Raw genomic sequence first — 26,696 nt, 5'->3', positions numbered from 1 at the left:
TCTCCCTCCCTCCATTCCTTTCTCCCTCATTCCTTCTTCTCTCCCTCCATTCCTTTTCTCCTTCCTTTCTTTCTCTTTCTTTTCCTTCCCTACTCCCTACCATCCTCCTTCCTCCCTTTCCTTCTTTCCTTCCTTCCTCCTTTTCTCCCTCCCTCCATTCCTTTTCTCCTTCCTTCCTTCCTTCCCTCCTTCTCTCTCTTTCCATCTCTCTCTCTCTCTCTCTCTCTCTCCTTTTTGGTTTTAAAACGCAGGGCTTTTTCCTTGTTTTGAGAAGACTCAGAAACGGCGCTTTCCTCAACAGGGACTGGCCTCCAATGCATCAAACTTTAAGACCAACAACAACAACAAAAGGGGGGGGGAGGAATTAACCCAAGCTTATTTGTCTTCTTCAAATTCCAGCAGACAGCATTTCTCAATAGATTTCGCCATTCCTTTTCCTTCCCACATACAGGAATCACCTTCCTAATAATTAACACTCTACATTCTGCAGAATTCAAGAATGGGGTCAAATTGCCTGATCTCATTTCTCTTCCATACTGTCACAAAAACCAGGTCATTTTTTTTTCCCTTTGGCTTTCGCAAGCAGTTGATCCCCATAACTAATTTACTGTTTGCTGGTTTTCTCCCCCCCCCCAGCCCCTCCTGAATCTGAACTAATTACAGCACCCCCTTCTGAACCAAATAAATGCATTTTTTTGGGAGGGGGGGATGCCGAAGGGGTGCTATCTGTAGAGACATTTGGAGTGCATTTTAAGAGCATGGGGTTTTTTTCTTGCAGAATTCTTCTTTTCTCCCCCTTCTCCTCCTCCTTCCATGGGCTTTTGCCCATCATTTAAGTAGAATAAATCCCTACTTCTCTCTCTCTCTTTCTCTGTCTGTCTGTCTGTCCCTCTCCCCCCTCTCTCTCTCCCTCTATCTCTCTTTCATTCTCTCTCTCTCTTTTCTCTCCCTCTCCCTCTTTTTCTCTTCCTCCCTCTCTCTCTCCTTCTCTCCCTCTCCTTCCCTCCCTCTCTCTCTTTCTCTCCCTCCCTCCCGCTCTCTCTCTCTTTCTTTCTCTCTCGCTTTCTCTCCCTTCCTCACAGCTATCTTTAGAAGCGGCGTTCCTGATAAGAGATACGTTACCCATCAAACGTTCCCGGCTTTTGGGGTGGGTGGGTGAGGGAGAAGGCAGTCAAAGCCGGGGGGGGGAAGATGGGGGGAAAGAAGGGGGGAATGCACGCGCAAACACACACACACACACACACACACACACACAGCAACACACACACGGACACTTGCACGCCCATCAACGCGCGCCTCGGAGAACCAGCAAAAGAATTTGCAAGGGGCCAGGAAAAAGAACGGCTGGCTGGCTGGGGGGGAGGGATGAGAATGCTTCCTGCCCCCACACCCCGCCCCAGCGCTGGCGACCCCCGCTTAGTTGCCCCTCGGAAGGGGCGAACGGGGGAGTGGGAAGGCAAAAAAAAAACGGCTTTTGTTGACGGAGCCCTCAAGGAAAGCGGTCCGAAAAGAAAGGAAAGAAAGGAGGACCACTCCCCAAAAAGAGGAAGACCCCCATGGAGGGGAGTGGAGAGGAGAAGGAGCCCGGCCGGGCGTGAGAGCGAGCTGTGAGCTGAAGATCGGAGGGTTAAAGTACTTACATTCTGTCTGAAACTAGCAAGCGGCTGTCGACCATCATCTCGGGAAGAAAATCCAGCTTGAATGAAGAAGTCATGTCCCTTCTTTCTTTCTTTCTTTCTTTCTTTCTTTCTTTCTTTCTTTCTTTCTTTCTTTCTTTCTTTCTTTCTTTCTTTCTTTCTTTCTTTGCTTCCTGTCTTTCTCTGTTTTCCTTTCTTCTTCTTCTTCTCTCTCTCTCTCGTTTGGATCAAAGGCAACCCCCTCCCCTGGCTATATCCCTGCAACCTCCCTTCTTCTTCTCCTCCTTCTCCTTCTTCTGCCCGGCTTGGACCCAAAGGGGGGGAAGGCAGGGGGCTCCTGGCGGGCTCCGGCAGCTCTCCTGGCCACGAGACAGGTGCGGGAGGCCTCCCAAGGCAACAGTGAGCGCCGCCACTTGTCACATTCTCTCCCCCTCTTCGCCTCCGCCAGCCCGCTCTGGACTCCGCCGCTCAGCAACTGCCGGGAGAGCGCCAGGTGCTGAGGACGGGAGGCGGAGTTCCTCTTCCCCACTGCAGCGAGATTTTAACCCCTGACGGCCCAGAGGGCCCCCCCCCGCATCCCCCACCCACCCCCGCGACAGGCAGCCAGGCACGCCGGGCAGTCCCTGGGTTCGAGGGAGGAGGAGGAGGAGGAACGAGAAGGAGGGGAGAAGAGGAAGGAGAAAGGAGGAAAGGGAGGGAGGAGAGGGGAAGGGGAGAAAGGAGGAGGAGGAAAGAAGGAAGGAAAGGGAGGAGAGGAGAGGAAGGAGGAGGAAAGGGAGGAAGGAGAGGGGAAGGGGAGAAAGGAGGAGGAGGAAAGAAGGAAGGAAAGGGAGGAGAGGAGAGGAAGGAGGAGGAAAGGGAGGATGGAGAGGGGAAGGGGAGAAAGGAGGAGGAGGAAAGAAGGAAGGAAATGGAGGAGAGAAGAGGAAGGAGAAAGGAGGAAAGGGAGGATGGAGAGGGGAAGGGGAGAAAGGAGGAGGAGGAAAGGGAGGAAGGAGAGGAGAAGGGGAGAAAGGAGGAGGAAAGAAGGAAGGAAATGGAGGAGAGAAGAGGAAGGAGAAAGGAGGAAAGGGAGGATGGAGAGGGGAAGGGGAGAAAGGAGGAGGAGGAAAGGGATGAAGGAGAGGAGAAGGGGAGAAAGGAGGAGGAGGAAAGAAGGAAGGAAATGGAGGAGAGGAGAGGAAGGAGGAGGAAAGGGAGGATGGAGAGGGGAAGGGGAGAAAGGAGGAGGAGGAAAGAAGGAAGGAAAGGGAGGAGAAAAGAGGAAGAAGAAAGGAGGAAAGGGAGGTGGAAAGGGGAAGTTGAAGGGAAGGAAAGAGGAGGAAGATGAGGAGGAAAGAAGGGATGAGAAGGAGGGGAGAAGAGGAAAGAGAAAGAAGGAAAGGGAGGAAGGAGATGGGAAGTTGAAGGGAGAAAGGAGAAGGAAAAGGAGGAGGAAAGTGAAGAGAAAGGAAAAGAGGAAAGAGTGGGAGGAGGAGGAGGAAAAGAAAGGAGAGGAAAAGGGAAGGGGGTAAATGGAAGGAAAAGTAGAAATGGGGAAAGAGAAGATGGAGAGGGGAAGTGAAGGGGAGGAAGGAAGGAAGGAAAGAAGGAAGGAAGGAAGAAAAACGGAAGGAAAAGTTGAAAGAAGTAAAGGGAGGATGGCTAGGGGAAGTTAAATGGGAGAAAGGAGGGGGAGGGAGGGAGGAAGGAGAGGGGAAGGAGGGGAAGAGGAAGAGAGGGAGGAGGAGGAGGAGGAGGAGGAGGAGGAGGAGGAAGAGGAGGAGAATATTCCTAAATTTGAATCTGTAGTTTGAGTTTTCAAGGGAGAACCACCTCTAACTCTCTGGAAAGACCCGGTGGCTCAGGGATCAGACTCTGCAAGAGGGACCCTCCGAGGGGAAGAATTTTAAAAGGTTGGAAAAAACAAAATCTTCCTCAAGAGAAGCTCTTTCTTCACCCTTTCTCTCTCCCTTTCTCTCTTTTCCTCCCTCCCCACCTCCTCTCTCTCTCTCTCACACACACACAAACAATCAAAGTGGTTTTTTTCTTGCAAAACTCAACTTCACAGAAATTTAGAAATCCAGGACACCCATCAAAAGCGTCTTTATCAAGCAGCCATGGGTTGATTGATATCAAAAGGATGACGGTCATTTTTGGGGAGTTGGGGGGATGAATTTGTCCATGCTGCATGCCTCTCTTCAGGACCCTCAATTATACATGGATAATAAACTCAGAAACTATATTATTCAAGCCGTCACTGGGTATAAAATCTAGTAAACCTGTTAAGTATTTTTTTTCCCTCGGGTGTCACGTTAGCATTTACTGCTTGGGATGCGGAGAGTAATGTTCTTAGAACAAATTTGCTAATTCGACAATAATTTTAAAGAAGTCTGTCATTAAAAGTTCTTTCAGACCCACAATTTTATGGTTCTGTTTTCAGGGGACTTTAATGCCGATTCTTTCAGTGCTGTGCTTGTCTCCGTTTCAAAGCCGAAGAGCCAGCGCTGTCCGAAGACATCTCCGTGGTCATGTGGCTGGCACGACTAAACACCAAAGACGCACGGAACACTGTTCCCTTCCCACCAAAGGTGGTTCCTAATTTTCTACTTGCATTTTTTACATGCTTTCAAACTGCTAGGTTGGCAGAAGCTGAGACAAGTAACGGCGGCTCACTCCGTGACGCGGCGCTAGGGATTCGAACCACTGAACTGTGAACTTCTGATCAACAAGCTCGGCATCTTAGTTGCTGAGCCACTGCGTCCCTCCTAGAATCGGGAACGACTAGCACATATGTGCGAGGGAAATCTTTACCTTCCATGGGACTTAAATGCCGATTCTGTACTGCATATACCAAGGAATCACGAAGGACCAGCAATACTGTGCGAATCATTATAATAAACAAAGCTCTATTGAGACGGATCATTATTTTAAGCAGACGGTTCTTTCCTTCGCATAAATTCAGCAAACTGCCCTTTAAAGATAGATAGATAGATAGATAGATAGATAGATAGATAGATAGATAGATAGATAGATAGATGGATAGATGGATAGATGGATAGATGGATAGATGGATAGATGGATAGATGGATAGATGGATAGATGGATAGATGGATAGATGGATAGATGGATAGATGGATAGATGGATAGATGGATATTTTCTCAACCCTCTTAATCAAAATAACTATACAAATGTTTACACCCCACTTTTCATCAGACACATACGAGATTAGCTGAAAACTTTTAAGAAAAAATATATTTTTCCCCTTCTCTTTTTTGGGGGGGTTTAAAAAGCTAGCCACCTTCCAGACAGTTATAGTTCTTTTAACGCTGTCGAATGAATAGAACAATTTCAAGTAAACTGTAATTCTCCGCCAATATTTCATTTCACCATCCGAGCAAATTTATCTCCGTAAGATTACATGGTTATAGAGTTGCAGGGAACATTACATAATTTTAAAACGTAGGCTGAAAGTAACACTATTTTTTTTTAAAAAAAACGGAGTTAAAAACCTTGCTGAATATTCCGATTGTTTCAATCTAGTCCTGTAGCCTTTTGTTTTCACTGAATTTTTTTTCACCCTTATTTGACCCGGTGTCCCTAGGATGCTGAAATCCAGAATTATGTACCTGAAACAGCCAATCAAATTAAAGCAGCAAAGTTAAAAAATAAATAAACTCGAAGTGCCTTTAAGACCATTGGAAAACTATGGCTATAACCTCCAATCAGTCAACCAATTAAAATTAAAAGCCCTTTAGCCTCAGCTCAGAGAATGGGGGAAAAAAAAGAAATTAACGTGCTTTTACACACTACCATATGCACTTCCTTGTACGAACAGACGTGGAGAATTTTTATATCTGACATAATTGGCTAGATTAGCTGAAATACTTGATAAATTCATGCAACAATGAAGCTTTGATACTATTAAAAGAGATTCTCAGTTGCATTTTTTGTTCTACGTGTTGTTCTTCTATCTAAAAAACCCGTTCTCTTATTTTTTTTAAAAAAAACCATCCTGTGTTATAGTTTTGTTGGCCGTCATTACCACCCCTGTATAAGTTATTTTCTCATACAGCATCGTCAATCAACCCATCAGCGGTTTGGTGAAATAGTTCAAGCCCCAAAGATGGGTTAGTGGCGGCTTTGTGTGCAATGTGGATTTTGATAAAATGAGGAACAGCCATGGGAAGAGATGGGAAAGGATGAGCAAGAATAATGAAATAAGTGAAATATTTACAAGGCAGGGGTGGGTTTCAAAAATTGTTGGAACCTACTCTGTGGGTGTGGCCTCCTTTGTGGGAGTGGCTTGCCACCCATGTGACCGGATATGAAATTATGAATTAGTACTTAGGTCGGTCCAAGTAGCTATTCAGAAACTCTGGCATTGGAGCATGCAAGTCTTAAAGCTGTCAAGTTACAAGATCCTTGCCAGTGGTGGGTTTCAAAATTTTTTGGAACCTCTTCTGTAGGTGTGGCCTGCTTTCCGGGTCCACTGGTGGAAACTCTTCTAACCGGTTCGGTAGATTTGACGAATCGGTTCTACCGAATAGGTGCGAACTGGTAGGAACCCACCTCTGTTACAAGGGTACCATTTCCAAAGGTGTTGAGGCTATTGGGTTAAACCAAGATCTTTCTCAGGGAGTTAGGAATTCAATATTGCCTCAATTGTACTGGACCCAACCGGAGCCTTTACTGTTGCCATAGCAAACATGTTATAATCCACGAGTTCTTATATGGCAAATACCACTCACTCATCAGGAAATCTTCAGAACCGTAAAGCCTACAAACTTGAAATTTGGCACGAATGTTCCTCTTGGCTTCTAAGTGCTTGCTAAGAAAGGATTTTTCGAAATGACCATCAGATCATTAGTATTTCTTATACAGCAATTAACATGCTCTGATGCTAAGGAGTTCTACTCACACTCCCCACCTGAAAAGAACTCTGTTCCAACTGCCAGTTGCCTCGCATTCCGTTACCTCAGTTCAAACTGGGAGATATTCCACTCCTTCACTCAGGAGCAGTCTGGGGCTCCTTACAGTACTAAACTTTGGTACCTCACCTAAATGTCTACGCCTTCCACCTATGGAACTGCTGACGGACTCAAGGAGGTGGGAGCAATATTCCCTTACGTGTTTCAGTCACCAACCACCACTGAGCCAACGGATTGTGAACTGAATTTCTCTTCCATAGCCCGATCACACACGAAGCATGGGTATCCAGCTAGTGGGTAATACAAGTAATATTTATTGTGGATTTCAGTCAGTTTTGATACCTGACAAACTGCCTGGACAATTCAGTGCAGATTTCTTGGCTTGATTTTTGGGATGGTTTCTGAGGCCCGAGAGAGAAGGACCAGTCCAAAATCACTCAGCTGGCTTTCAACCTAACGCAGCACTAGAACTCCCAGTCTCTTGCTTTTTAGCTGGATGCTTTTAACCATTATACTGTAGGAAGTTCGCACCCACCCCTCTCCTGGGAAAATGAGATATTTTAGAAGGTATTAGAACGGCAGAATATTTCCCGTAAAAGGGAGTCAGAAACTCAGCCCCACCCCTCTACCTTTGTCAATGGGCCATTAAGGCCAGAATCAGTCTATTCTACATAACACAGATCTTCAGGCAGAGCCTTAATAGGAATCCCAAATCTATTTCATTACATCATCACCCAGCAGGAGTCAACCAAGCCTAGGACACAGACAACCTACAAGGTTACCCCCGCATGGTCCCATGGGAGTCTGAAACCAATCAGAATACAAGCTCAAACTCAAATCCCAGAGAGGGCATAAAGCCTCCAGGTACTCTCAGCATCTCTTCCCTTTTTGCTCAGGACCTCAAACCATGTGATCTTGTCTACCATTAAACCATCTTTCCAAGCAGTCTCCATGTTCCCAGTGTCTTTCCCTCCCCCACTTGGAACTGAACCCAGATGGACACTTCTTCCAACAATACCAAACTAGCTAATATACAGCTCCAATGGCTAATATACAAATAGCAAAAAGATTCACCTTGTCTGATGAAGATTGCTTCACCTTTGAATCTAGAAGCAGAAAATGGGCTTATCTTATCACAGAAGCCCATTGGTATAGTAACTTAAGCCGAGTCTCATTTGGCATCTTAGCCCTTAAGTTACGAAACGAGTATAGTTGACGATTAACAGAACATTGGGGACAAGGCTTATGAGCACCCCTAAATCCTTGCCTTTGTGTGAGCAAATGAACTTTGCTTCATTACACTAGGACTTACCACCATAAAGCAATATAATGAAAACAAGGCAAAGTATTCAAGAGGCAGAAAAATGTATTCATGGTTGAACTAGAAGATAAAAACGTGCTCTTTTTTTGCATGATTTGTTTATTTGTTTGTTTGTCAAACATGTACATATAGCTGTCAAAGAAGGGGGAGAGAGAGAGAGAGAGAGAGAGAGAGAGAGAGAGAGGGAGAGGGAGAGAGGGAGGGAGGGAGGGAGGGAGAGGGAGAGAGAGAAAGAGAAATTGTAAATTTAATGAATTTATATGCCGAGAGAGAAATAACAGAGTTGGATGGGACCTTGGAGGTCTTCTAGTCCAACCCCCTGCTCAAGGTGGAATGTCCTTTTAATGATTCATGATATTTTAGCAAATTGGCATAATTCAGTCACATGGGAAGCCTGGATGGATCCCAGTGAGGAAATAGAACCATCTCCCCCGAACCTGGAAGTCTTCACACAAGGATCTAAGTTGGAGAATCAATATAGAGGGAGCTAAACGTACTTCCGCTCGAAGAATTCCATTTGGATTGACAGATCCCGCACTGGCAGATCAGAATTTAATTATCCACAACCTTCACACTTCCTGAATGTTCTGACATAATTGCCAGCTCAAAACAACATACCAAGTTGCATTTAAAGTGTATCGTTGGAGGATGGGAACTTTTGAAAAACAAATCTTCCGAGATAAAATATAGCTCGGCTGTCTTGAGATTTTTTCTTTCTTTCCCTTTCTTCTTTCTTTCTTTCTTTCTTTCTTTCTTTCTTTCTTTCTTTCTTTCTTTCTTTCTTTCTTTCTTTCTTTCTTTCTTCCTTTCCTTTCTTTCTTTCCTTCCTTTCTTTCCTTCTTTCTTTTCTTTTTTTTTGTATATGGGTGCAGAGTTTTCAAGAAAATAAAATGAAATGGATGAAAGAAGAATAGAGCAGAATGCAAGGAATGACACAGAATGGAGGGAATCTGTTTCCGTCATTCATACCAAGGAAGCATAGATAAATATCATGCATTCAAGTCCACAGGAGGCTATTAGCATACAGATGCGATAGTCCTCGCCTTACGACCACAATTTATGTTGCTTTGCAAGGCAACTGTGAAGTGAGTCCGATCAAGCTTTTTTGGCACTGTTCTTAAGTGAGTAACTAGGCTGCTCAGTGAATCTGGCTTCCCCTTTAACTTTGCTTGTCAGAAGGTCACAAAAGGAGATCACATGACCCGGGGGGGGGGGCGAAGGAATACGGCAACCTTCATAAATACGAATCAAATGCCAAGCTTCTGAATTTGGATCACATGACCATGGAAATGCCAGAATGGTTGTAAGGGTGAAAAACGATTGTGAGGTTTTTACGTGTTGTTGCAACTTCAAATGGTCAGTAAAATCAGGGTGGGATTCAGCCGGTTCGAACCGATTTGGGTGAACTGGATGTTAATTTTAATCTGGTTCGCCAAACCAGTAGTTACAAGGACTGGCTGACCCCGCGCACCCCACCCTGCCCCTCCCAGGAGTCTGGGAGCCCGCCAGGTTTTTACATGTTGATGTAACTTCAAATGGGCACTAAAATCAGGGTAGGATTCAGCCGGTTTGGACTGGTTTGGATGAACTGGATGTTAAATTTAATCTGGCTCGCTGAACCGGTAGTTACAAGGACTGCTGACCCCACCCACCCCGCCATGCAGGCCATTCATCATGCCAGGTAAGGGCAGGGTCCATGCAGAGGCTCTCGGATGGTCACAAACGGGCCTACCAAAAGTACCGGAAGTTCAGAAACAGGTCCGTTTCCGGCCTCCGGAGCCCGGGAGAGACAATTTTCACCTTCCTGGAGGCTCAAAGAAAGCATCCAGAGCCTAGAGAGGGCAAAAATGCCCACCTGCTGCTGTGGTGCAGGAAACTGACTAGGCCATGCCCCCATGGCCATGAGCACCTAGGAACCGGGCAGAGAACCCGTTGCTAACATTTTTCAATCTCACCCCCACTAAACCCTAACCCTAACCTACCTGTATTGGCGAACGGGTGCATTATGGGATATATTTTTTTAAATAAATTTTATTAATTTCATATATACATTCACAATTATATGATCTCATAACTGTTATTAATAATATGTATTTATAACAATTTTCCCCTACAGTTGACAATATACTTAAATTGCTTTCTTATCATCCCATAACTCCATCTTATCTTACAACATTCCTACTTCTTCTTCCTTCCTTCCCTCCTTCCTTCCCTCCTTTCTTCTCTCCTACTCTCCTTCCTCCCCTCCTTCCTTTCCTCCCTCCTTCCCCCTTCCCTCCCCCTTTCTTCTCTCCTTCTCTCCTTCCCTCCTCCTTCCCTGCTTCCTTCCCTCCTTTCTTCTCTCCTCCTCTCCTTCCTTTCCCCCTTCCTTTCCTCCTACCTTCCCCCCTTCCTTCTCTCCTACATTCCCTCCTTCCTTCCCTCCTTTCTTCTCTCCTTCTCTCCTTCCTTCCCTCCTTCCTTCGCATTATGGGATATTATGTCAGTGTGCAGGTGAGAAGACGTATTCCTGGTGCAGGAAGGAAGGGAACAGTTGATCACCACATGTTGCAGAATTAAAACCATTTTATAATGCCTTGGTAAGACCACACTTGGCATATTGGATCCGGTTTTGGCTGCCACAACGTAACAAAGATGTTGAGAGGGTAGATAAGCACATCCAAGATGATTAGGGGACTGGAAGCTAAAACAAACGAAGAACGGTTGCAGGAACTGGGTATGTCTAGTTTAATGAAAACTAGGATTAGGGGTGACATGATAGCAGTGTTCCACTATCTCACAAAGAAGAGGGAGCCAAGGCATTCTCCAAAGCACCTGAAGGCAAGATAAGACGCAACAGATGGAAACTAATCAAGGAGAGACCAATATGGAGCTAAGGACGAATTTCCTGACCGTTAAAACTATTAATCAGTGGGATGACTTGCCTCCAGAAGTTGTGGATGCTCCATCACCGGAGATTTTTAAGAAGAGACTGGACAACCACTTATCTGAAATGGTATCCGGTCTCTTGCTTGGGCAGGGGGATGGACTAGAAGGCCTCCAAGGTCCAACTCCGCTATCCTGTTATTAAAAGCCATCAGCCAGGCTGCTGGGAGTCCTACTTCAGGAGCAACAGCAGAGTTAAATGTTCTCCTCCTCTCCCATTATTGATTTCCCAACATAACCACAGATGGCATTTTGAGCAGATCTGCGTTCCAAGAATAACCACCATTAATACCAAGACAACTCAGCCTCATTCATCCAAGCTGGCTGAGAGAAAAAAAAATATACGTCTAAATGCCGGTGACAACATTCCCTCTTAAAATCTAAAAACTTTATCTACCTACTGCGGCCCTTTAATGTCTCCCCTTGACACAGCAGCCAAGGAAACCATCCTTACTAAGGGTTTGCACTCTCTCTCACACGCATGCGATGCTCATCGCAGGGCGCTGCAGTGACATTTATACGTTTTCCCCTGCAGTCCTATTTCTGAATCTTTTCACTGTGGAGATGACCTCATGCACATTTCTCGGCTTGCCGTTAGAGCTTGTAACTACCATGTTTCCTGCTTATTAATCTCTTGTAATGATTGCTGTGGGCTTGTCTCATCAAGCAAATCAGTTAACACAGATTAGGACGATCACAGGCGGACGATATGCACGCCACGCGCTATTTGCGTGCAGTTCAGAAGTTGTATTCAGCCGGTTCGCTCCGGTTTGGGCGAACCGGTAGGGGCGGCTGCAGGAGGCTCTGCCCACCCGCTCCGACGTAAAGTGGGAGCACTGTGCATGTGCAGGAGGCGGTCCACGTGTGCATGCTCATGTTTACAAATCGGTAGGTAAATGAATCCCACAGTCATTGTGCAGTCATTGTGCAGGCGTTGGTGGTTGAGATCCCTGGATCTGTGGCAGAGGTGGGTTGCTCCCAGTTCGGCCTGATTTGGCTGAACAGGTAGTGGTAGGTTCGCGCATGCATGAGTGAACCGGTAGTAATAGCAATAGCAATAGCAGTTAGACTTATATACCGCTTGAGCCGGTGAGATTAGAACCGCTGAACTGCAGATAACAGTCAGCTGAAGTGGCCTGCAGTACTGCACCCTAACCACTGCGCCACCACGGCTCAGTTCTCAAAAAGGTAAAGGGAAGGAGGGAGAAACACTCAAGATTTGCAAAATTTTGTTCCTTTCACCTTACAATAAATGTCACCATTAGTTTTCATAGCTTTGGTTTTCTAGCCTGGCCTACCTTGAAAGGCTGGTGGTCAGGCTACCAGATCTGGAATGCAAAAATCATGGGAAACTCCTCTAAACTGCCACTAGGTAGTTATCCAGATACCAACAAAAGAGAATATTTGTAGCTCAGGGTTGAAGTGAGGGGCCGTTGGTGCTCTCTGAGCTTGATTTTTTCCTTGCAGACATTTCATTACCAGACTAGATAACATCATCAGTGCTAGTCAGATGGTATTACCCAGTTTGGGTTATGAAACGTCTGCAAGAAAACAACCAAGCTCAGAAAACACCAAAAATCCCACAGTTATCCAGATTTTTGTAGCTTAGGTGGTAGCTTTATTGTTGCAGTGCACTAGAAAATCCGAGTGTGGGTTGAAAATGGAGACAGCCAGAACAAAAGATTGGCAGTAATTTTAGGTTTCACCGTCAATCAAAATAGCTGCTAAAAAGGACCTCCATCTATCTATCTCTTTCTCTCTTTCTCTCTTTCTCCCTCTCTCTCTTTCTCTCCCTCTCCCTCTCTGAAAATTAACTGGCTATTTCTCCAGAGTAGGATTAACCTCGAGCTGCAAAACTCCAGGCCACCACTAGGGGCAGAGACGAAGACAGCCATAACTCTGCTGCACTCTAGTGGTCCTTTTGATTTCTGCCGCTCAGATTTAATAGTCTTACCTACACAGTAATGTACCTGAAAAAAATCTCACTGGGTCACCATTACAGGAACAGTCCCCCTTTTTAATTCCAGCCATGCTTGGCTGAGGAATTCTGGGAGTTGAAGTCCACAAGTCATAAAATTGCCAAGGTTGGAGGGCCCTGCTCTAAGAATTTAAGAGAAGCACATTTTCATTTCACAGAATAACTATTGAAGATTCCTGCTTTAACTAAGATACTAGGCTGGCTTTGGATAGGATGGGGAATCAGAAGGGAACATTTCAAGCTGTTCTTCCAGAAATCATAGATTTATGAAAGCCTTTTTAGATATTTTGGTTTCCAACCCATTTAAATGCCAGCCAGTTCTTTGCATCACACCCAGAAGCAAATTCTACATTATTGTTGGAAAGCACAGAACAATACCAAGGTCCCTCAACCTGAATGGCTTCTAAATGTGTTGGAACTAAAATTCCCAACCTTTCCAGGTGCCCCATATTGAGAGTCTTCAACTGGAAAATCAGAAATATGCAAACCACTACTGGTGGTTATTGCTTAAAAAAAGGGAGACTTCAATTTCTCTATGTACCTGACACTTAAAATGTTAGCAATTAGCATTTGTTTTTGCAGAATAAGAATTTTTAAAGAACAGAAACATATTTCTAATACTTGCAGGAAACACACCCTGGTTTTTTTCTAGATTCACACAATATTGTTCCATTATAAACATGTGCAATTGGGCATTTCAACATTCTTTTGCTTTCAATCCCATCCCATGTTCCTTGTTTCCCCAATAATCTTCCCCAATTCCTTCTCCTCTTTTCTTCCCTTCAACTTCCATTGTCCTTCCTCATTTTTCTTGTTTCTTCTCTTTCTTCCTTCTGCTTTTTCCCCCTCCTCTTCCTTCTCTTTCCTCCCCTCAACTTCCACTCTCCTTCCTCCTTTTTCTTCTTCCTCCTTTTTCTTCCTTCTTCCTCTTTTCTTTTCCCCCTCCACCTCTTTCCTCCCCTTCAACCTTTTCCTCCTTTTCCTTCTTCCTCCTTTTTCTTCCTTCTTCCTCTTTTATTTTTTCCTCCTCCTCCTCCTCCTCTTTCCTCCAACTTCTACTCTTCTTCCTCCTTTTCCTTCCTCCTTTTCCTTCCTTTTTTCTTTTTTCCTCCTCCTCTTCCTCCTCCTTTTCCTTCTCTTTCCTCCCTTTCAACTTCCACTCCTTTTCTTTTCCTCCTCATTTTTCTCCCTTCTTCCTCTTTTCTCCTTCCTTCCTCTTCTTCCTCTTCCCTCCTCCTCCTTTTTCTGTGCTTGCTGCCAGTCCAAAGTCTTAAGATGTAAGTGTTTTAAGTCTTAAACAGCGGTTAACATTTTTTTCCCAACCCAATCCTGGGCACTTTTTCCTTGGAAGCAAATCCGAGAAATGAAGTAGATTCCCATGTTTAAGATCGCAATGCCCCATATCTAAGCAAATAAACCTAGGATTGCACAGCTGCAAATTTCCCACAGCCATGCTGTAGTAACTGAGTGCCTGAATTTATCCTCCTAATCTGCTCGAAAAGGGAAATGTTACGGCTGCCACCAATCCCTGCAAAAGTATATATTTATCTCTTTCCTAGCAAACAGTCCATTCACGAACAAATGCTGTGTCTACTGTAGATTTCCAAAGCCTGCTTTCTCCACCTCACCCCCAAATCTCAAACAGTTGCTGTTAATTTGATATCTCCTAGGAATGTCCCACAGCTCTGGACCAGCCTCAGATAACAACCATTTAATCTGGGGAAAGAGTCAGCGTTTAGTTTCGGCTCAGGTTTGGCTGTAAATCTGCCCTCTCTGGACATTTAACACCTTATTCAAGTTTTGGCTTACTAGACAGAAGGTTCCTAGGCCAGATTAAGCAAGGACTGAGATTTTATTGCAATAATGAAGATGCACACATCCAGAAGACTTGCCCCATGCAGTGTATTAAAAAGCAAGAGCAATTTATAAGTCTTTATAATGTTTACACAATAAATTTAATATAGAATAGAATAACAGAGCTGGAAGGGAGCTTGGAGGTCTTCTAGCAATAGCAATAGCTGTTAGACTTATATACCGCTTCATAGGGCTTTCAGCCCTCTCTAAGCGGTTTACAGAGTCAGCATATCGCCCCAACAATCTGGGTCCTCATTTCACCCACCTCGGAAGGATGGAAGGCTGAGTCAACCTTGAGCCGGTGAGATTAGAACCGCTGAACTGCAGATAACAGTCAGCTGGATTTGGATTTGGATTTATTCGACTTGTATGCCGCCCTATTCCCAAAGGGACTCAGGGCGGCTGAACAAAAGCCAAGGGGAGGGGAGCAAATACAAAAAAGTAAGACAAAAAATAAGACAACAATACAGACAATTTAAAAAAACACAACAAGCACAACCAATTCGAGTAGGGGTGGAACTCAACAACCCCAGGCCTGCTGGGACTGCCAGGTCTTAACGGCTATACGGAAGGCCTGAAGGGTGGCGAGGGTCCGAATCTCCACGGGGAGATCATTCCAGAGGGCCGGAGCAGCCACAGAGAAGGCCCTCCTCCGGGTGGTCGACAACCAGCATTGGCTGGTAGATGGAATTCGGAGGAGGCCTAATCTGTGGGATCTAATGGGTCTATGGGAGGTAATTGGCAGAAGTGGCCTGCAGTACTGCACCCTAACCACTGCGTCACCTTGGCTCCTTAGTCCTACCCCCTGCTCGGGCAGGAAACCCTATACCATTTCAGACAAATGGCTGCTGAAAAAACGTTTCACTCAGCATCAGAAATCTGGGGCTCAATTGTGGTTGTAAGTCGAGGATGACCTGTATTAGAGGTGACACCAGTATAGCTGTGTGGTGGATCTGAGGGAGGCGGTCCGAGAACAGAGGGACACAGAGAGGGGGTGAAGGTCAGACATGACTGAATGGCTAAGGATAACCATGATTCGTAAGTTTAAGCTCTTAAACTGTAGGCCTGTTCCAGTCAGTGGTGGGATTGAAATAATTTAACAACCAGTTCTCTGCTCTAATGACCAGCTGGGTAGGTGGGGCTCGGTGGTCACGTAACTGAGTGGACATGCCCAACTCATGTCAATGGGCGCTTTGCCTTGTTGTTACAATGTCATAAGGGTTAACCGGAGAGGCAGTTTCTGTAAGCAGGGAAGTAAAGATTAGGCTAGAAACAACACCAGAATGTTTCCTCCCTGCCTTCCTTACAGGATTAGCCCTGTAAAGTGAAAAAACAAAGCAAAAGGAGATTTCTTCCAACAACCAATTCTCTGAACTGCTTAGAAAGTTAAGAATCGGTTCTTCTGAATAGGTGCGAACCGGCTGAATCCCACCACTGTTCTTGTCTTTAAGAGTCAAGAGTTACTGCCTGTTCTTTCCCTCCCTGTTTTGGGGAGGGACCAGTTTCGTGTTGATGTAACGGGGTGCCTGTACTCTGAGAGCTGCTGGTTCCTGCCCTACCAGTTTGATTCCTTACACAGCACACTGCAGGAAATGCCTTACACAACCCCCTTTCAGATTCGCGCCTGCCTTCGACCCTTTGTCAGATTCATTTAAATGTACTTTTCCTTTATTTTTACATGAAAGGGGATAAATAGTTCCTTGCAGTAGGGGAACGGAGAGACGTGAACGTTAAGCTCTTTGCAAGAATAGCCTAGTTACACATTTTCTATTTCTTTTCACCCCGTTCTTAAAAGGCCGCAAAGTGGTTCGGAAATCAAATTAATGACCCGGGAAAACATACATGTAATAAATGCAATCAAGGAGCGAATCCATAAAAATAAAAAAAACAACCCACGGTTGGTTAGTTAAAATGAGGGCCGGATGGAAGCAAAGCTTGAAACTTTATCTACCTTGCCATTATTTTGTGATGCTATTTGGACTAGAGAAAAAGTCGGGTGATGAACTGAAACAGGCTTTAGCAACGTAAAGCAACTCAGCTCTCTCTCTCTCCTTTTATCTATTACTAGTTGATAACCCGGCGTAGCTGGGGTGTGTGTTTATCCCAATCCTCTTATTAGAGGGAGCCCCCTTGTGGAGTATTGCAAAGCCATTACCATGGCAACTCCACTGTGCTGTACAGTAGAAGCCATTTTAAGGCACAACAGGCTGTATCTTATCAGAACTTGAATCCACAATGCACACTATCACTGTCAAAAGTACTTGATACTATGGATATAATTCAGTCCTTTTCATTTCAGTGGCCCAGGCGTTCTAGAGTTATACTGGAACACACAGACACGGACACACACAAATGGACATACACCGAGAGGGGTGTCTTACCCCCACAGTATTTGTTTCCAGAGAGTAAGTCATCTGTGTACCAAGTTTGGTTGAAATTGCTCGAGGTGTTCTAGAGTTCTGCTGGAATACACACATACACACACACACACACACACACACACACAGGCATTTTTATACATATAGATTCTAATGGAAGGAAGAGTCTCAGACTGGACACCTGGAATGCAAAAAATATCCCACCCCTTAGAGAGTGTGGGGAAGCATTCCAGAAAGTACCCTCCCTAGTTTTTCTAGGGAATAAAAGGGGAGGAGGAGAGAGAAATGTTTTCAGTCTCACAAGATAACACAACCTTGCAGAGAATAGACAGTGTTACTGCAGATAGTCCTCAACTTACAACAGTCCACTTAGTGACCGTTCAGAGTTAACAACAGCACAGAAAAAAAGTGACTCGTGGCTACTTTTCGCTCTTACGACCATTTCAGCCTCCCCATGGTCGTGTGATATTTAGATTCAGATGTTTGACAACCGGTTCATATTTACGATGGTTGCAGTGTCCCGTGTGTGTGTGTGTGTGTTTGTGCGCGCGTGCGCGCGTGTGTGTGTTGTGATCCTCCTTCACGAACCTTCTGACAAGCAAAGTCAATGGGGAAGCCAGATTTCACCTAAAGACCCGGTTACCAACTTCGTGACTGCAGCGATTCCTTTAACAAAGGTGGCAAGAAAAGTCGTAAAATGGGACAAAATTCCCATTAACAACGGTCTCGCTTAGCAACATCGATTTTGGGCTCAAGTGTAGGTTGAGGACTACCTGCACCTTTAGACTCTAATCAAGGAAGGAATGCTCACACGTGATATTTCTTTAACGGGCGCTGACGCCAAGAGTTAGGATTTTCAAACGCAGAATCTTGAGAACTGAATTGGGACAGGCATAATATCTCCTTTTATTAGCAAGTTTATTAAGGTGGGGCCTTTTGGAAGTTTAGGACTTTCTTTTTATGGTGGTGCAGTGGTTAGGGTGCAGTACTGCAGGCCACTTCAGCTGACTGTTATCTGCAGTTCAGCGGTTCTAATCTCACCGGCTCAGGGCTGACTCAGCCTTCCATCCTTCCGAGGTGGGTGAAATGAAGACCCAGACTGTGCGGGCAATATGCTGACTCTGTAAACCGCTTAGAGAGGGCTGAAAGCCCTATGAAGCGGTATATAAGTCTAACTGCTATTGCTATTGCTAAATAAGAAGATCCTTGCTTGGATCCTGGACATTTCTAGCTAGATCTGATCCCGGTTCCAGTCTGAAATCTGAGTTACATCAACCGGGCTTCCTTAACAAGACTGGAGGAGCTCAGTTTGCCGAATCTGACACCCTTCAAGGTGATTAAGAATGGCAGAACTTACGTTTAAAACATCGGGGAACACGGAGTTAGGTGGGTCAAAAGTTGGGTAAGCAAAAAAAAAGTGGTTTGCTGTGTTCACTATTTCTGTCTTGAAAGAGGCATTGATTCCCATGCTTGCTCTTGCGCTGATTTGGCACTGTGAACGTGTGAATTGGTGGTGGCAGCTTAAAAAAAACATACAGGAGGGAAAGGGGGAGGGGAAGAGGAAGGAGGAGGAGAGGGAAGGAAGGAAGGAAGGAATAGCAATAGCTCTTAAACTTATATACCACTTTACAGTGCTTAACAGCCCTCTCTAAATGTTTTACAGAGTCAGCTTATTGCCCCCAACAATCTGGGTCCTCATTTTATCCACCTCGATGGATGAAAGGCTGAGTCAACCTTAAACTGGTCAGAATTGAACTGCCAAATTGCAGTTAGCCAGTAGTCAGCAGAAGTAGCCTGCAGTACTGCACTCTAACCACTGGGCGAGGAAGGAAGGAAGGCCAATTCTAAGCACCTTTACCCCATAGTAATGCCAAGTATTTCCATACGTATGTTCCAAACGAATCATGCTTAGGCTTACTGCCCTAAGTGAATTTATTGCTGAATTGAGATTTGATATGCAATTTTGAAACTAGCATTCATAGCCATTACACACCCAGACGCTTAGTTCAAATACAGCAGCACGTGAATTATGGGCATATTGAATATCTAGCATCAAGTAGTATGACTGATATTACAAGGAATACGTCACTTGGCTGCTATTTAAAAGACTGAGAAACTACTAGTCCATAAAATCATGTAGTTTTCTTGGCAATCACGTGGAAATAATTCAACACTGCCTTCCTTTGCGATTTCTTGTCTCATCCAAGTGATCTCCAGGTGGATTCCCAGCCAATCCTGATCCTCTTAAGCTTTTCAAGATGAGGCCCAGTTACCAGTTGTTGCAACTAACTAGCTTCCAGGTATCTGAAAGGCACTCAGCATTCTACACGGCTTTTAAATTAGAGCTAGAAGTTTAACAAAATTATTAGTTACCCCATTCTTTTTATTTTTATTTTTTCCAAGCAGCATCCTTGTGATGCGATGTTTGGTATCATTCTTTTTAGTCCTTCATTATGTGGTATATTCTGCCTGTAGTGTTTTGCAATATTATGTGGCTTATTTTTATTGATTGATTCTTAAATTTAGAAGAGAATATCTATAGTTTGGAGTTGAACTGGGGGTCCTTGGTGCTCTCTGAGCTTAGATGTTTTCTTGCAAACATTTCAATACTCAGTTAGGTTGCACTGAGCCAAGGTGGCACAGTGGTTAAATGCAGCACTGCAGGCTACTGCTAGATCAGCAGTTCAGCGGTTCAAATCTCACCGGCTCAGGGTTGACTCAGCCTTCCATCCTTCCGAGGTGGGTAAAATGAGGACCCAGATTGTTGGGGGCAATATGCTGACTCTCTGTAAACCGCTTAGAGAGGCCTGAAAGGTCTATGAAGCGGTATATAAGTCTACTGCTATTGCTATTGCTATTATTAGTGCTAGAAGGGAGTGGGGTTTGTTATTCTATCCTACTCTACTCTACTCTACTCTACTCTACTCTACTCTACTCTACTCTACTCTACTCTACTCTACTCTACCCTACCCTACCCTACCCTACCCTACCCTACCCAATCTACCCTTCCCCTCCCTTCTTTTGCAGTTCATGGTTGAATTGTGAGGCCCTTGATGCTCTCTGAGCTTGGTTCTTGTTCTGCGGACATTTTATTACCCAGCTAGGTAATATCACCAGTGCTAGAAGACAGTGGGATTGAATTTTGTACCATACCTCGCCAGGTATTCTCAACATTCAATGCATCTTATAGTAATAAAGATAGAGAGACCCGACCAAATTAATACTGTTTAAATCCAAACCAGTGAACAATGTTTTCAACAGGGGGGAGAGGTTGGTATTCAGCAGGTTCTGACCAGTTCTGGGGAACCGATAGCGGAAATTTTGAATAGTTCGGAGAACAGGTAAATACCACGTGTGACTGGCCCTGCCCCCATCTATTCTCTGCCTCCCGAGTCCCAGCTGATTGGGGGGAAATGGGGATTTTGCAGTATCCTTCCCCTGGAGCATGGAGGGAATGGGGATTTTACAGTATCCTTCCCCTGGAGTGGGGAGGGAATGGAGATTTTACAGTATCCTTCCCCTGCCACGCCCATCAAGCCATGCCCACAAAACCGGTAGTAAATTTTTTTGAATCCCACCACTAATAGGGGGGCATAATGAAACTTACACATAGGAAAAAAACAGGCACTGTTGGAGAGCACATAAAGATGATCATCAATACCATTTTAAGCATATTTCTTCGTCCTGGGTTTCTTATGCGATCATCACCCTGCTAAAATTCTTGGAAACAAGATTTTCTGGAGTGGGGAAATGGAGAAAAACAAACAGAAGAAGGAAAAGTCATTACAGGTTTTCTCCGGATGAGTGCCGAGGCCTGATGCTTGATCTGAGGCCTCTATGGTGGTTAATCCAACCTACCGGTAGAGAAGGGAGCCGAGGTGGCGCAGTGGTTAAATGCAGCACTGCAGGCTACTTCAGCTGAATGCAGTTTGGCTGTTCAAATCTCACCGGCTCAAGGTTGACTCAGCCTTCCATCCTTCCGAGGTGGGTAAAATGAGGACCCGGATTGTTGTTGGGGGCAATATGCTGACTCTGTAAACCGCTTGGAGAGGGCTGAAAGCCCTATGAAGCGGTATATAAGTCTAACTGCTATTGCTATAGAAGGATTAACTTTTCTCCTCCATTTTTTTAAATTTTTTGTTTTGAATTTGATGCCTGCTGAAAGGGCAGCTTTCCCCCCCTTGACTTGAAGGATATGGGAGCTCAATGAAAACGGGGAAGAGATTTGTGTAAATAGGATACCCTTTCTTTCCCCTTTTAGGGTTAAACCCTCCATAAATTCCTAGATCTAGGAAATAGGGTGAAGAAAACAGAAACTTCTCATTCTTTGCAGTGCACTGTCCTTCCAGAGAAATAGGTCACAAACCTAGATAGCCGTCCTCATTTTGCAAATGCTGCTTCTGGGAACAACAGAACTCATGTATGAATGCGTTTGAAGTCAACCCTCTTACGCATGTGCATAAACATCTTCTGTCTGGTCGCTAGCCGTCCGTCACAGGTTATTTATTTATTTATTTTTTCTCCTATGGATGGAGCAGTCCTTTTTAATTCCACGTGGCTCGACTGGAGACAAATGGGAGGCTTAGGCCTCGGGAGCAATTTATTAAATTTCCGCCTGGAATCCCCTTGAGGGAATAATAAATGGAGAAAGCCCTTTAATTGTAGGGAAAGGAGGGTGAAGCCGGACAGAAGTAGGTCACAGCGAAAGCATTAGAAGGGCAGAGGCCATAGTTTAATTTAAGTAACTAACTGGCTGCTTTTCACTCTTTTGCAAAGGAAAAAAATGATTAAGGGAAGTGAAGGCTTCTTGACTTTCAGCTCAGCTTCTGAAGGTGGACAACTTGTGGGGCTTTCTTTGTAGAAGAACCAACGTGTATCATGTTGTCTTCTAAGAAGATTGTGAACTTCCTCATCCTAGGTTTATTGGAGGTATTCCCTGGAGCTCCATCAAAGCGGACACCAGCAAGATGTTCTGACTGGGTCTTCCTGGGAGCATGAAGCAAGCTCCTTGTCCCGACAAAAAACCCTTTTATTAATTTCCTGTGAATTCTGCTCATTCACATCTAGCAAAGTCTTTCAAAGGAGGATTTATGGTCACAGACCTTATCTGGCTTGGAGAGCTGCCAGGCCGGCATCTGCAAAACTTGGCAAAGAGTCTTGAAGAGTCACGAACCAATTAAGCAAACTGATTGTCTCCTGCAAACTCCACTCTCCTTTCACTCCTCTTTTATTTCCACTGGGAGGGAGCATTCATCGTCCACCTGTGGCCTTACTCCCAAGTCGACCCCTGTTCCTTAGCTGTTCCATTCGTCTGGCAGCTCTGTGCATGCGCACACTGGGAACGGGCTCCAGATATTCGTCTGCCTCACTGATGTCTGACTCTGAAGGCAGCTGATAACTGGCATACGGCCCTGGCCCCCTCTCTGTCTCCGACACAGAGCACTCATCAGAGCCTTCCCCAGACTCCAGGACTGGCCCATGTTCCTCCTCACTGTCCGAATCTGCTGCCAGCTCTGCTGGTGGGCCACAACGCAAGACCATAGAACAACTCAAAGTGTGGTAGTTCAGCTGAACGTGGACAAACCTGTGGGATTTTCTTAGTAGGAGGACCAACGTGCATCACATTGCCTTCTAAGAAGATTTTGAACTTACTCATCCTATGTTTATTCCAGCTATTCCCTGGAGCTCCATCAAAGCTGACACCAGCCAGAGAATAGAACAACTCACAGTCTTGAAGTTCAGCTCAGCTCCTGAACATGGACAAAGCTGTGGGGCTTTCTCTGTAGGAAGGGAAACGTGCATCCCCATTGCCTTCTAAGAAGATTTTGAACTTCTTCATCCTAGGTTTATTCCAGATATTCCCTGGAGCACCACCAAAGCTGACACCAGCCAGAGAACAATTCAAAGAAGTAGTACAAGATCAGAAGATCTGGCAAAACCTGAGCCATTGAATCACCCAGAATTGGACACAAATAAATGGGTAACATCATCATCATAATTATCATAATCATCACTCCCTGGTGGTCTCAATCCCACTTAGTTTCCAAGCTTAGAAAAAGTCCAGTTGATGCAACAGGAACCAGAATCTGATAGAGCAAGACTAACATGATGAAAGAGAGGGAGGGAGGGAGGGAGGAAGGGAGGGAAGGAGGAGAAGGAGAAGGAGGAGGAGAAGGAGGAGGAGGAGGAGGAGAAGGAGAAGGAGAAGAAGAAGAAGAAGAAGAAGAAGAAGAAGAAGAAGAAGAAGAAGAAGAAGAAGAAGAAGAAGAAGATCATCTACATTCTCCTAGACTTTCACAGCTGCAATTCTCAGAAGTTCTGATCTAGGGATGGAGATCAGTCACGAGGATTGCAGCATCTGATGAAAAGGCTCACAATTACGGTCTTCTTCAGAGGTCCTTCTTCCAATGCTCCTACCTCCATAATTTAAGTGGCGTGACCTTGTGCCTTGTGTTATACACAACAGTCCCCTCATTTCAGGAATAGACCAACTTTTTTATGGCCACAGGATCAAGGTCAGAGGGATGCCACAGAGACTTTTTCCAAAATTTGATAGGAGCTGGTTCCTCCACTAACCAGAAGCCAGTTAGAACATCTCCAAGGTCCCTCCCAACTCTCACAGTGCACTGATGATGTTATCTAGTTGGGTCATGAAATGTCTGCAAGAAAACAACCAAGCTCAGAGACCAAAACGGAATCCACTATTCAGTTCGGAGCTACAGATCTTCTATTGGGAGTTTGATTCTGTGGCAGACAGATTGAATTCCTGTTTAAGAGTCCAAAAACCAGTTAGCAATAGCAGTTAGACTGATATACCGCTTCATAGGGCTTTCAGCCCTCTCTAAGCGGTTTACAGAGTCAGCATATCGCCCCCACAGTCTGGGTCCTTATTTCACCCACCTCGGAAGGATGGAAGGCTGAGTCAACCTTGAGCCGGTGAGATTTGAACAGCCGAACTGCAGAACTGCAGTCAGCTGAAGTAGCCTGCAGTGCTGCATTTAACCACTGCGCCACCTCAGTTCAAGATGTACATCTAGTCGACCTAAAAGGTAGTAGATATCGAATATTATGCTAATTTGTTTGGGCATCTTGGAAACAGAAAATTAGTTTTTCTGTTGCGGCAACATGAAAATAGCCCCCTGCTTTTTTCCCCCATGGTTATTTAGCATCTACTTTGCTTTATTTTAAGGCAACAGGAAGGGAATATCTTCCTTTCTAGCACTTTTAATGCATCTTAATGGCCTTGCAAGTTCTTTATGTGCCATTTTATCTGCATCCATAGAGAGAGAGAGAGAGAGACTGGAAGAGCGAGGGAGGGAGGGTGGGGAGAGAGCTATTTCATAATTAGCCTATATATATATTTTTTATTCACATTATATTGAAGATTACTGGGTAAATTAGCAAGGCATCAAACGTAAATGACCAAAATAAGGACGGATGCTAAAAATCCAAGCACGGAGGTGTAAAAGCTTTACTAAAAATCCTGACACACACACACACACACAAACACAGACACACACAGCCCCCAAATTAAAGCAGAGGAGAGCATTAGAACAGTGTTTCTTGGGCATCTGCCAAATCCACAACAAATCAGACGAGAGAATCTTAATTTTATGTTTCCCTTTGAACCCTACCCTACAATAGGGAAATCCAGTAATTTCTAGTTGTTTGTTTGCTTTAAAAGGAAAGGAAGAGAGGAGAATTATACATAAAAATGACAACGTGGAGATAATTACGCGGGGAAGAAATTTGCAGAGCGGTATCAGACAAAACGAAGCGCAAATTATTTCACTGAAAGAAACCTCCGTCTCATCTTTATATATCAACTTGCATTGAAGTATCAATATAAAAAGAGAGGTGGTTTTGTAACAGCTTCGCTCTCGACCACTTTCAAAGGTAAATAGTATTTAAATCAAAATTTAGACTAGCTAATGGAGGGATGGTTAAATGCAGCACTGCAGGCTACTTCAGCTGACTGCAGTTCTGCAGTTCGGCTGTTCAAATCTCACCGGCTCAGGGTTGACTCAGCCTTCCATCCTTCCGAGGTGGGTAAAATGAGGACCCGGATTGTTGTTGGGGGCAATATGCTGACTCTGTAAACCGCTTAGAGAGGGCTGAAAGCCCTATGAAGCGGTATATAAGTCTAACTGCTATTGCTATTGCTATGTAGTGGCTCAGTGGCTAAGACGCTGAGCTTGTCAATCAGAAGGTTGGTAGTTTGGGGGTTCGAATCCCTAGCACTGCATAACGGAGTGAGCTCCATTACTTCTTGTCTCAGCTTCTGCCAACGTAGCAGTTCGAAACCACATTAAAACATGCAAGTAGAAAAATAGGGACCAACTTTGGTGGGAAGGTAACAGCATCTTGTGCGCCTTTGCTGTTTAGTCATGCTGGCCACATGACCACGGAGACGTCTTCGGACAGCGCTGGCTCTTCGGCTTTGAAATGAAGACGAGCATTGCCCCCTAGAGTCAGGAACGACTAGCACGTGTGTGCGAGGGAAACATTTGCCTTTACCTTTAATGGATTTATACGATAAAAACAAACCGTGGACATCAAGAGTTTTTAAAGCCCTTATTTTAACAAAACCCACACCTTGGATTTGACAGCAAGCGATGGACAGAACTATAATTCCATAAACAGCCTTTGGATGGCTAACCGAGTTTCCTCAAGAGGCCTTGTGGGAAATCAAAGCATCATTAGATTTAACTGCCCATGACTGGTTGGGGGAGAGATGCTTCAGGAAAATAAGACTCATGGATCCCACAGATCAGGGGTCTCTCAGGAAGAATTCTGAGAGTTGAAGTCCACATGTCATAAAGATGTCATGGTTGGAGACCCCTGCCGTAGAGGGACCTATGAGAAGACTCTTCGTCCAGGTCAAACCTCTCATTCAGAGTTGGCCTTTACAGTGGATTGTCTTTCTGGGGATTCTGTCTGTCTTTATCTATCTATCATCTATCTATCTATCTATCTATCTATCTATCTATCTATCTATCTATCTATCTATCTATCTATCTATCTATCTATCATCTATCTATCTATCTATCTATCTATCTATCTATCTATCTATCTATCTATCTATCTATCTATCTACAGTATCTATCTATCTATCTATCTATCTATCTATCTATCTATCTACAGTATCTATCTATCTATCTATCTATCTATCTATCATCTATCTATCTATCTATCTACAGTATCTATCTATCTATCTATCTATCTATCTATCTATCTATCTATCATCTATCTATCTATCTATCTATCTATCTATCTATCTATCTATCTACAGTATCTATCTATCTATCTATCTATCTATCTATCTATCTATCTATCTATCTATCTATCTATCTATCATCTATCTATCTACAGTATCTATCTATCTATCTATCTATCTATCTATCTATCTATCTATCTATCTATCTATCTATCTATCTATCTATCTATCTATCTATCTACAGTATCTATCTATCTATCTATCTATCTATCTATCTATCTATCTATCTATCTATCTATCTATCTATCTATCATCTACCTACCTACCTACCTACCTACCTACCTACCTACCTACCTACCTAGACAGACAGACAGACAGACAGACAGATAGATATAGATTAGATATAGAGAGATAAATAGATGTGAGTTCGATCCTAAGTAGACATTTATCTCTCTGGACCCAATTAGAATGTATC

At 44.4% G+C, this 26,696-nt stretch overlaps 1 protein-coding gene across 21 annotated transcripts in view; it reads right to left on the bottom strand.

The window, feature by feature from the left end:
• CELF2 (CUGBP Elav-like family member 2) overlaps positions 1-26,696 on the bottom strand; it is a 669,316-nt gene that overhangs the window by 353,544 nt on the left and 289,076 nt on the right. For 2 of the 21 annotated variants that reach the window (XM_087722736.1, XM_087722738.1), the window contains exon 1: positions 1,641-2,133. The exons of 15 other annotated variants lie outside the window; for them this stretch is intronic. In XM_087722736.1, the coding sequence (XP_087578862.1) occupies positions 1,641-1,714 (74 nt within the window). In that variant the 5' untranslated portion in view covers positions 1,715-2,133. Of the gene's footprint in view, positions 1-1,640; positions 2,136-26,696 lie in introns of those variants that run through there. 4 more of the 21 variants (XM_087722726.1, XM_087722723.1, XM_087722740.1 and 1 more) reach the window with 4 other exon arrangements.

The sequence above is a fragment of the Thamnophis sirtalis genome, unplaced genomic scaffold (genome assembly GCF_051295495.1).
Source record: "Thamnophis sirtalis isolate CommonGarterSnake01/CBP01778 unplaced genomic scaffold, rThaSir2_p1.2 scaffold_9, whole genome shotgun sequence".
NCBI classification, from domain to species: domain Eukaryota; kingdom Metazoa; phylum Chordata; class Lepidosauria; order Squamata; family Natricidae; genus Thamnophis; species Thamnophis sirtalis.
Note: the sequence above shows the minus strand (reverse complement) of the source record. Positions and strands in the feature narration are given on the sequence as shown.